This window comes from Neltuma alba, unplaced genomic scaffold (genome assembly GCF_004799145.2).
Source record: "Neltuma alba isolate B1F8T4 unplaced genomic scaffold, ASM479914v2 tig00012280_pilon, whole genome shotgun sequence".
NCBI lineage: Eukaryota > Viridiplantae > Streptophyta > Magnoliopsida > Fabales > Fabaceae > Neltuma > Neltuma alba.
The window spans coordinates 224,962-236,038 of NW_021636801.1; the positions used below are offsets into that span (position 1 = coordinate 224,962).

Sequence of the window (11,077 nt, forward strand, 5' to 3'; positions counted from 1 at the left end):
CATTCTAATCCTCTCGTATCAGAATGAAAATAATGAGTTTTATTCCAGAAAGCCTTGTCATAACTATACCCAATACAGAAATGTTTTACTCTCGTGTAGCTTACGCAAACACTAATAAAAACTGTAAGCTAGCCAATCAAAACACTCCTACTCTATCAAAGAACAAGGCAAATACCTAAAATCTGCATTTGAATTTTATCATTTATAAATTGTGAGTCAGTATTGAATTGTTATGTACTGACCTAATGAGCAGGACATTTTTTTTGAAATTAAACAAAAGCGTTTGTACACTCGTGCTCAAAATCTAACCACCTGCTTACTTACTCTGGCTAGCCTGAGGAATCTTTGAAGTTTGCTTTCTCACTCAATTCTTCAAACTCATCTACAAGATTCTGAAGCCTTGCAACGAACTCAATTAAAAGTGAAGCAAATGTTGCTAAAGACAAGGAGCTCGCGCTTTCATATACCTCAGAATTTTGCTCATCCATCACATTCATGGCATCTGCATCAAATGGTAGAAAAGGCCATGATCCCATTTTCCCGACATTACCCACAGAACTCCATTTCCGGATGCAAGAGTCTTCTGAACTATCCCTTGCCTCACTTTGTGGTGGCATGTTATCCTGCACCAAATTCTCAGTTTGTTCTAATTCATTGGGATGTTTTGCAGCTGCCCAGCTCTTTGAATTGACTAGAAGGAATGATTTTTGATCGATCTTTATTTGCAATTGCTTGGCTGCCTCGTGCACTTCAAACAGTATGCTTCTCCCCCTCAGCTTTTCCATCTTTTGAACTTTGTTTCCAAGTAAACGTAGTACTTTTGTTCCTTCAATCCCAACCTTTTGAAGCTCTTCGCGAAAAACTTGCCTCTTTTCAGGCGCTGCCTGAATTTATTGAATAAATTAGAAGGGAGCCTTGTAAACATGTATCTTCATAATTTTCTGCAGCAGTCGACCCAAAAAAAAAACAAGGAAAAAAAAAAAGCAGTTCAAAACTGTTGGTCTTTCTGAGTTTTCACATTTACTTTGTGTGCAGAGAGTACAACCGAGTTTTTTTACTATTGAAAATGATTAAGAAGTGTTCAATTAGAGCAATTCCCAGTTCCTTAGACTCTGGCTTCTAATTTTTACCTATGACATTGAAAATAAAGGGTAAGGATTGAGATTAAGATTGAGAAAAACCATTAAAGAGTGTTTAGTATGGGTAATTTCTTGTTACGTGGGATTAGACAATCCCATGTAAGTAGGATTAGAGAATACCGCATCTCCCCATGGTATTTCTCAATCCCACATACATGGATTTGTCTAATCTCAAGTAATAAACAATCACTCATACTATAAACACTCTTTTAACATATTTTTTCAATCATAATCCCAATAAATGACTAAGTGTTCAAATAGAGCAATTTCCCTGTTCCTTAGACTCTAGCTTCTAATTTTTACATATGAAATTGAAAATAAAGGGTAAAGATTGAGATTAAGATTGAGAAAAACCATTAAAGAGTATCTAGTATGTGTAATTTCTTGTTACATGAGATCGCAATCCCATGTAAGTGGGATTGGAGAATACCACATCCCCCCATAGTATTTCCCAATCCCACATATATGGATTTGTCTAATTCCAAGTAATAAACAATCACTCGTACTAAACACTCTTTTAACATATTTTTTTTAATCATAATCCCAATCCTTATCCTTATTTTTAATGTTTTATACCAAACGGGATCTATGTGGTCTTGTAAAGGAGAGTCCCAGGCAAGGTATAACTGACATTGATTAAGTTGTTTCAAGCAAATGTTAATCTCATCATCAAACACTATCTTAACCGTCATGCTTTTTGCACGGGACAGAACAAAGAAATCATGAACTTATAAAGTCCAGCAAGTTCACATGGCTTAGGAGTTTTCTAATGTTTTTCTTCGCACTCCATTTGTTTGAACAAGATCAACAACTAGTGCCCCATATCCACCACAATACAGCAGAACATGGCAGTAACTTATTTATTGCCAAGTGTATTTTTATCTTGCAGCAATTGAAAGAATGCATTATAAGGATCATTTTGAAATGGCAATTTATGACAGTGCTTATATGGCAGATGAAGTTGGATTTTATTCACAACGGATAGTGAAATTGAAAGTTCAGATATTTAAGTTCTCTGCCAATAAAAGACAAAACGCAAGAAGTATAGAATGAACAACAATAATGACAATTAGTTTTTTCCTTTACCAGATAGAATACGAAAAAATATCAACTTATGGTTTTACCTGTATTTCTGAAAGTATGCACCCATGCATTGCCATGACCATGAGAGCACAATGCCTTAAAGCTCCACTGAGTTGCACATAATTTCTCCAAGGATAGCTGAACGTTTTGTATGGGCCGTGAGGTGGTTCCCATAACGCAAATTCTAACTTCAAGAGTAAGATGAAATTGTTGAATTAAATAGTAGTTTCAACGTCTCAATAGGATATCAGAATTGTAAGATAATAATACTACTATATGTATGATAGTCCCATGTCGAGTAATTAGAGGATTAATCATAGTGAGTCCTTATAAGTAGTTTAAGCAATTTTAGTGCAAGTGACAAGCCTTTAGGTGTAATTAATGTATAGCTCGAATAAATACCAGAGACTCCTCTTGACTTGCCGATTGTACTGCTGACCTATAACCACTGTAAAGAGGGTCATCAGAGGCTTGATGAATAAGAATTTTTGAAGGGATCCTCTCGTACTCAAAACATTGCAGGTAACCATTTACACAACCTAGAGAAAGTAGTACAGATATTAGCCATGTTCGGCAGTGGAAACACGCGAATTACATAAACCAAGTATTAAGAGGTGAGGTATCTGGAAGTTTGATCGAACCTTCTAAAGACTTAGCAACACCATTGAAATGTTTTACCACCAATTTGTGCAGATCCTCCCCGGACCAGATGGGGCATATTAAAATATTTACAAAAAGACTTATGCCAGCACCTAGAGCAATAAAAACTAATCTGGACGCAGCTGTGAAAAAGAATTCTGATGTCCTTCTCCCAGATATCAGTACAATGCAAAACGTCAACAAAAAAACACGAAATCCATATTCGTATGACTTCATTGCAGGGTACTGTTTGACATAGGTTATAAAAAACCCTGCAAACCACCAAAATAGCAGTACAAGCATAAAAATTAGAAATTTTCTGTACTAAAGTAAAGGCATGACAAAACCAAGGAATAAAAGCAAGTGCAATCAATTATCTTTCCCCAAGCACAGGCGGTAAATTCAAAATATAAAGGCCTGAGCAAGCCGCCAGATTGACTAATATCACACAACCTCTCTATAACTAGTTCAAAAATAAACGTTAACCTGCTATGAACAGATTGACTGTGATAACAAGCTCATTATAACTTCCAGCTAATACGGATAATCGTGCAATACCCAGAGCAAGCCCTCCTGCAGAGAATGTTCCTAAAGCACGATTAAATCCTTTGGTAAGGGTTGCACCTACAGGAAAAGAAGGAAAGGCCAAAAAAAAAAAAACACTAATCAGAACCTTAATTGAACTTGAGAAATTAAAACAACAGAACCAATGTGAAATGTCTCTCGCATCTCTCAATGCTTCCTTTTTCAAAATGAACATAACTTTATAACCATTACCAACGCTGAATTCAAAAACCACAACGACCGTGAGAATGGCCCAAACTGAGTACCGCGTAAGCTTGTTAAAGGGAGAATGATCCTGAATATATACAGCTAGCGACACGAGAGCTAAGGATAACCCAGCTTTCATGGCAAACAACACCTTTCGGGGATCGGAGTGACCCATCTTATATAATTTGCGATATATCTGAGCAACCCGATCAGAAAGCAAGCGGAAACCCAAGCATTTGGCCCTGTTACAGTGCTCCAAATCGGAGTGATTGCTCTTAGGAAGCAACCTCTCTCTGCTCCTCTCCATAAAACTTTGCCCCAGTAATCCAAATTTCGATGCCATTTCTCGAACCTAGAACAACGTAAATTTATGAATAGAATTCTTTACATGATCGAATATATGTACATTTGAAGACAGCAATGAACTAGAATATTAAAATGTTTTGAGTTCTTGCCTTCTAGGAACGTGTTCAGATGCTACAACGAGATTGAAGAAGAGGGAATACGTTGAATGAGCACGAAAGAACAAGAAGGTCTGTGTGGGTAGACTTGAATGGCGGGGAAGGAGAAAACCCGCCACATACATGTACATCCTATATATTTGGAGGAATCAAATTTTGACTTTTGACTCTTAGATTCATTAATCCAATTTTTTCCCCTTCCTTATGGAAAAATGAGACGGAATTTGGCAACCATTGACAGTTAGCAACATCGTGAATTGACGCGGAAAATAAGAGATTCAAATAAGAACTCTCATAGCATTTAGGAGTATAAATTTAAGGGGGGAAAAACATTGTTTTAGACATAAATAAAAGACATATTTTGTCTTACAGATCAAATGAAAAAATTATTGAAAATTGAGTATGAAAAGTTGCAAAATTAGTAATAAGAAGCAACTTCTCTGGCCAATTTTTCTAAGAAATGAAATTTGTGAGATATAGATTATTCTTAAAAACTCGTTGGGAGGCAAAAAAAAAAATCCTCAGCAACTAAGCCAGAAAGGTTGTAAAGTTAGCAATAAAGACTTACTACCTTCGGTCCTTAATGTAAGATCCTGTTTGACTTTTATTTTGGTCCTAAATATAAGACTCCAATCCACTTTGTCTCTCATATTTATGCATTTTTTTCAAAGTAGCCCTTCTAATAATTGTAATTCTAACCAATATAGTTGATTAGTAAGGATATTTTAGGAAAGACAACACTTATTTATTACAAATAACTAACTTAACTTCTTTCCTTAATCTCCTCAAATTAGTCAACTGGGTCTTATAATTAGGACCGGAGGTAGTATAAAATATGCGTTCCGATATTTTCCCAAAACTCAAATATTCTTGATAAATTTGACATTCAATTTAGTGAGCATTCTTTGCACACAAATGTAATAATATTAAGGTTAAGTTTGGAGGATTTGGGACATCCTCCAAATAACAAGTGACACTGTCACTGAGACAATCTACTATTAACTAAATTTATACTCTTTTGATTTTTAATATAGGACCCAATTCTTGGGTTGGTTTTGATCCTAAATATAAGACACATTTCTCATATTTATCAATTTTTTCTAAATTATCATTATGGATCCTCTGTCAATCATAATCAAGTAGAAGAGGGAGAAGGGATATTAAGAAAGATGATTATAGTGTTTTAGGAAAAATGTGTCACTTTTCTTATAATTAACTAACTTACCTAACTTTCTTAATCTAATCAAATTAATCAAATAGGTCTTATATTAAGAACCGGAAGAGTATATATAATGAGATTAGAGATATTCCTCTTTTCTATGACATTATTAATTAAGTTAGGGGAAAACACAGGTGCCTTTCTCATAAATTATGTCTCCACGTGGGAGTACGGTACGTTGTTTTCAGCTTGTTCATCCTTCAAATGCATCACCCCAGATAGAGAAAAAATAATGTTTATAAATTCATCAGATGTGGTAGTTTGGTTGCTTCTATTCCTCATCGTACATGTTTTGCACTAAAAACCAATTCAAGTTTGACTTTTATGACCAATTGACTGGTAAAAAAAAAAACATAATTGGACGTTTCAGAATTTAAATATCTACACAATTTTTCAATTTCTAAAGTTTTTTTTTTTTGGCGATTTTCCCTTTAAATATCTACACACGCACACGCACGATAAACAAAAAATAATACCATCAGCAAACTTAAGGAACAATATTAGCTTGTTGACAAATGTGCTCAGAAAGTTGGATAGGATCTGTTTATGATTAACAATATTTAGAAGGAGAGTAATGTCATATTCAAGCCCTGTCATCATATTTAATTATTTATATCCTTTCCTTCATATTTTTCAATTTCCTGTATAGATTTATTTCTGTAAACATCACAGATGCAGTCATCCATATTGCAAAATATGCAGCTCACTTGATATAATATTTCATCCTTAAAATTCTCACATCAAATCCCAAATTTCAGACCAAGTTTCCTACGATCCCAACATTTTTCTGATGTTCCGGCTTGAAAAGTCAATGGCATTTTGTACAGGCAGAAAAAATTACTATGAAATGTTCCGATTACTAGGGTTCTTAACTATCTGTTTCATTCATTTGGATTCAATTTTACAGGCTCCCAAATTTGAGGATGGATATTGCAGAGAGCAAGGAGAAACACCAACCATGCATCATCATCAAGTTGATACAAATTCTCCTTTATGCAGAGGCATTAAGTTTACATTAGTTTCTGACATTTATGAGCATTATGAACATTAATGCTCGACATTAGATTCAACGATAAAATAATGGCAAAGAAATTTTAATTAATGCATACTCTTATTAATATAAACTAATTAAATATGCTTAAGCATGCACACATTTTGGTTTATGAAGGGACTGACATGGTTTCTGCCACATTAATGAATTAACATTAGATTCTACATGCACATTACTCTTTCATCCAACATAACATACAACTTAAAATGTAATACGTTTCGGTCTCAAAAGTTCTTCAAATCTTGTTCATACCAATATCAGAATTTTTTGATCTCTCACTTATTTCTAACATGGTGAAAAGTATGCATGTGCCAAGTATAAATATACACAACCTTTGACTTAAAAACAGAAAATTGCAAATAAGAAAGTTAATAACAAAAGGAGTACAGAAAATTTTGAATGTAAATATAGTTGTATATATATCCATATAAATGTATATCTTTGCAGCATAAACATCCTGAACCACAGACATTATTGAGTAAAATCGCATTGTAAGAAGTAAGTAAACCAAGTCAATCAAGCATAAACCTTTAGTATGTAATGAGTTTGGCAAGCTTACATATTTCTTCATGAATGACTTTGTTTACTTACAACTTGTAAACCGGTTCTATCTAAGAAGTTTCCAGTAGATCATACTGCTTCTTGATCCAAGCAAAGAAGATAAACAATTAAGCCAACCACAGGGACATAGCTAAGGTACTTAACAGCAAAAACCTTGGTTTCCTGGACATTTTGGAGATTCTCCCCAATCAACCATGGCTGGAAGATGATGTACAGGAATATATCCCATATGAATGCATAAGCCAACCTTTCTGATCCAAGATAATCCAACAAGAAATCCCATCTCTCTGCTAGGCCTCCAAAATTTGCATCCATTCTACCAAATAAAGCCCACCATAGAGATAGAAGACATGCAGCCCCACCAATGATTCCCACAATTGGAGCGCCGTTGGTCATTACGGTGCCTAACTGTGAGCGTTTGCTTTGAATATCATCATCATCAGCATCATTCAATCGGATAGCCATATATGGTATCAAAAATGCTGGCATAAGGAAAAATACACAACTATAATAATATGTAATGTAATTTAGTAATATATGAAGGAAAAAGGAAAATTTTCATGTGTAAGTGATTGCAGTAAGACGATGATGATGTTAAGACGATGCTGTAAAATTATTTGAAAAGCACATGTGATGGAACCTTGTCAAAAGAATCGTATGCAAATGCCAGAAAAGACGCCCCCCACAAGCTTTTAAATGCAAGTGGGTTAATATTTTTGGAAATCCTGTAAAATGTGTGTACCAACAATCTCTCATTCCTGTTAGATCTTTCAATAAGGTTAAAAGTAACCCAAGACGCCATGCTAATATTTTTGTTTTGAAAAATGTTGCTCTCTCCATAAAAAGAAACTTGGGTGATTCATAAAGCAATTTAATTATATGTATGGCCAAACCCAGGAAGTGAAAAAGAAACACTGCACTGAGAAAGAAAGTATAATGCTAGTGCCTATCAACCGCTTTTGTTAAATGTTTGAAATAGATGAAACTGGATGCTACCACTAAATCGATATATCAATGTATCACTGTAGATTATAGAAAACTATCGCAAGTCGCATTACTTACAAGCTATGAATAATAAAACTCATTTTTCCTTCACCAAAAAAAAATAAATAAATAAATAAAACTCATTTTTCAAATTTTGTATCTTACTACATGGGGAATCGACTAGTTAAGAAAAGAAAATAGAATGGAACATACTGTTTGTCAGGAACATCTGCAGGCCCCACAGTACATCGAGAGATCCTTTGTATCTATTTCTCTTACGATCTGTGAACAGCAGAGGGGCAAACATGAATGTCCACCCGATGACAAAGTTGAATAGTCCTTCAGACATCTGAAACAACAAAACTTGGCAACATCAGGAAAAGAAAAATGATCTTCAAATCAAATTGAGTGTGCTCTATTGGCTACGAATCAGATTATTAACTCTGTTCAGCGATGCTTACAGGATGAAGAACTGGAGCCTCCAGCACATGAACGCCAACTACTCTGCCAAAAATTTTATTGCAGAAGTCACTATAATGTAAGAATGACCATAACATTCTTTCTTTGGAAACCCCATACAGTAAACAGAATACATAACAAATAATTCTACAAAAACTTAGGTCTTCTATATATATAATATGTGCATGCGCATTACTATTTTCTATTAAAAAACCGTGGCTATACTGAAGCAATCCTCCCTTAACCAAAAGGGCCTGCTAAGAGAGAGAGGAAAGAGAAAGGAGGACCCTTTCCGTAAGCAAGAGAAAAGCTTACCATGTACTTGTTGATCTTGCTTCATTTAAGCACCCAAGAACATCATATTTTTAATTTAAATTGACAAAGGAACAAAAGTAACATTTGATATGCACACTATGCCAGAATCATAGAAATTCTCTAGTTGCCATCTCTACAAACCAAAAAGAAAAGAAAATAAGAACATCTCCTCATTTGAAGATAGCAAAACAGAACCAATCCATTCACAAATATAATTATACAATTATGGCAGGAAGTCGTGTGACCAGAAATAAGGAGTAAATTAATTGTTGAGTATTTATCATCCTTAAATGACAATGGAAGGTTCATAGATTCAATACGGCTCAGGATTCTCTAAGATGAAAGCAAGAGCAATCAATCTGTATTAGGTTGAAGCACTTAAAAACATGGTCAACGTACCAAAGTTCAATAAAGGCAATATGAAAAAGAAGTTGAGTGAAAGGCCCACGAGAGAGTTTATTGTGTCTTTACTGATGGCCCATACAGGATCTCCCTGTTACAAGTGAAATTTAAGATTTAAGATTAGTTTCCAAAAAAGATAAAGTCAAATCAATCTCTGTGGTATCAAATATCAAAAGTCAAAACGCATTGAATACAAAGTCAAGGTATCGTATATCATACGGATTGCCGACACAAGATAAGAGAGTAAGGGAGAAGTTTTCTCACAAAGCCATATAGGCAACTTAGGTAATGATCATATAACATAGGAAGACGCAATATCACACAAAATAAAGGTGTCACTTTCTTTCAGTGATCCAAAGATGACCATTTTCATCTTCCGGTGGTTAGCAAGACTAGTTGGGTCTCTATGCTTCCTTTAGATTATCAAGCATTACTCATCTCAGGAGTTTAAGTAATATCCAGTACTATTTCACCCCTAAAGCTTAAAGTTGTCAAGTAAAGACCCCAGTTGTTTTATCAATGCATCCAGCAAGCAAATCAAAAGATGTGAAGAAAATTCCACCAGATGAAAATGTGGTTTTCGAGGGTGCTTTTCACTTGGTTCAAAGATCAAATGTTATCCAAATATAATTTGAAAGCTGCTGGTCTCTAAAAGTGGCTTTCCAACAAAAGGAAGAAAAATTCAAAGATAAAGCAAATCTCAACATTCTGTTCTTCGATGCTGAGTAGAGCAAAGCGCCAGGGGCCATCTGTGGATCAGGTTTTCCTTATGAACAAATCCATTAACATCCAAAAGGTGAAATAATGAAAAGGCTGCGGCTCCAGAAGTGCTAAAGAGAACACTCCAAAACTGAAAACTTCCACTTAAAATGAAACAAATAACGGACATTGATAAGGCAGTGAGAGCTAGCCGATACAGTTCGCATACATATTTTTTAGCTGCCTCTCAATCACAAGTTCACTACCAAAATTCGAACGAATAAAGCCAAGTTTCTAAACCAAATAATCAAGAAGGGGAGGCAAGCATTGAAAAAGGGTACTACATACAGGGGCAAAAGGAAGCAGGAAAAGCCAGCCAATGTAGATACCCTCAGCGATCCACAACACTATTTGAAGTACTCTTCTTGTGTTGTCATCGCCCTCCTCGCCTGAAGAGGCGGTTGATACTGTAGGTTTGCGGCGTGTAGCGTGGCACGAAAGGGTCCTCAATCTGACATCTTCCATTTTTGGAATGAGTGGTTTTCTACACGAACTCAAGGTGTTGCGAAGAGGTCTAGACCCACGCAATTGAGGAAGATAAAGTGAACATTTTGCAGTACAGGGCTTGGATGAAAGCAAGGCATAGCTGCTACAGAGCAAAGTTCGGGACGACGTCATTGTGGTCATCGTCGTCTACTTCACTTCAGAGCAGAGGAGCTCAGGCGTTGCGAGGCGCGGTTTGGTTCTGAGCACCCAGTGGAGATAATTAGGCAAAAAGAATGCCATTTTTGTAATTCTAGGTTTCAGGCGAGGGCATATTGAAGAAGCGACAGACGACGTCGTCGTTTTCCATATCCTGTGTCTTTCGGAAACGGTGCTCGCTCTTGGAAGGAAAGAGAACGGAATTTTCCAGCCCATTTTCTTGCGTTCCAAAGAGAGGTTTCGTGAGTGATATCATTACTAGAACCATCGTTGCTCTCTTTCCTTTCCTTCTGGGAATTAATGACTTCTTCTAGCTGGACATCCTCTGTTCTTTGCTTCTCCATTTCATTACTATACGATAGTAAAAAGATGGTTAAAGATTGGTTTGATATGGTCTGAAGTAGATATCTTCCATTGAAGACCAATTTGTGGAACTCAACTCATTCCTGGAAATTTCTCACATATTTCAGGGTTTTGATCCTGTTGCAGTTATTTTTTCTGAGTGTATTCATATGTCAACTAGGATTTCTGCTCCATACCCTTTCTCAGATTGCCTGTGTCTCCTCAGAAAAGGATATCACTAGAACTAGGA

General features: G+C 35.7%; 2 protein-coding genes across 2 annotated transcripts; both read right to left on the minus strand.

Moving 5' to 3' along the window:
* Positions 1-329: 329 nt before the first annotated feature.
* On the minus strand, positions 330-3,816 carry LOC114725793 (aluminum-activated malate transporter 4-like). The gene is made up of 6 exons (XM_028912357.1): positions 3,639-3,816; positions 3,348-3,485; positions 2,864-3,133; positions 2,625-2,761; positions 2,264-2,410; positions 330-884 (listed from the first exon to the last, which is right to left on the minus strand). Exons 1-6 carry the CDS (start codon positions 3,805-3,807, stop codon positions 330-332), a joined length of 1,416 nt encoding a protein of 471 aa, XP_028768190.1. The 5' UTR covers positions 3,808-3,816.
* A 2,940-nt stretch (positions 3,817-6,756) lies between these two features.
* On the minus strand, positions 6,757-10,942 carry LOC114725807 (uncharacterized). Its single transcript, XM_028912374.1, has 5 exons — positions 10,132-10,942; positions 9,082-9,175; positions 8,370-8,407; positions 8,122-8,257; positions 6,757-7,406 (listed from the first exon to the last, which is right to left on the minus strand). The coding sequence occupies exons 1-5, from the start codon at positions 10,468-10,470 to the stop codon at positions 6,994-6,996; spliced, it is 1,020 nt and encodes a 339-aa protein (XP_028768207.1). The 5' UTR covers positions 10,471-10,942; the 3' UTR covers positions 6,757-6,993.
* Between the last annotated feature and the right edge of the window lie 135 nt (positions 10,943-11,077).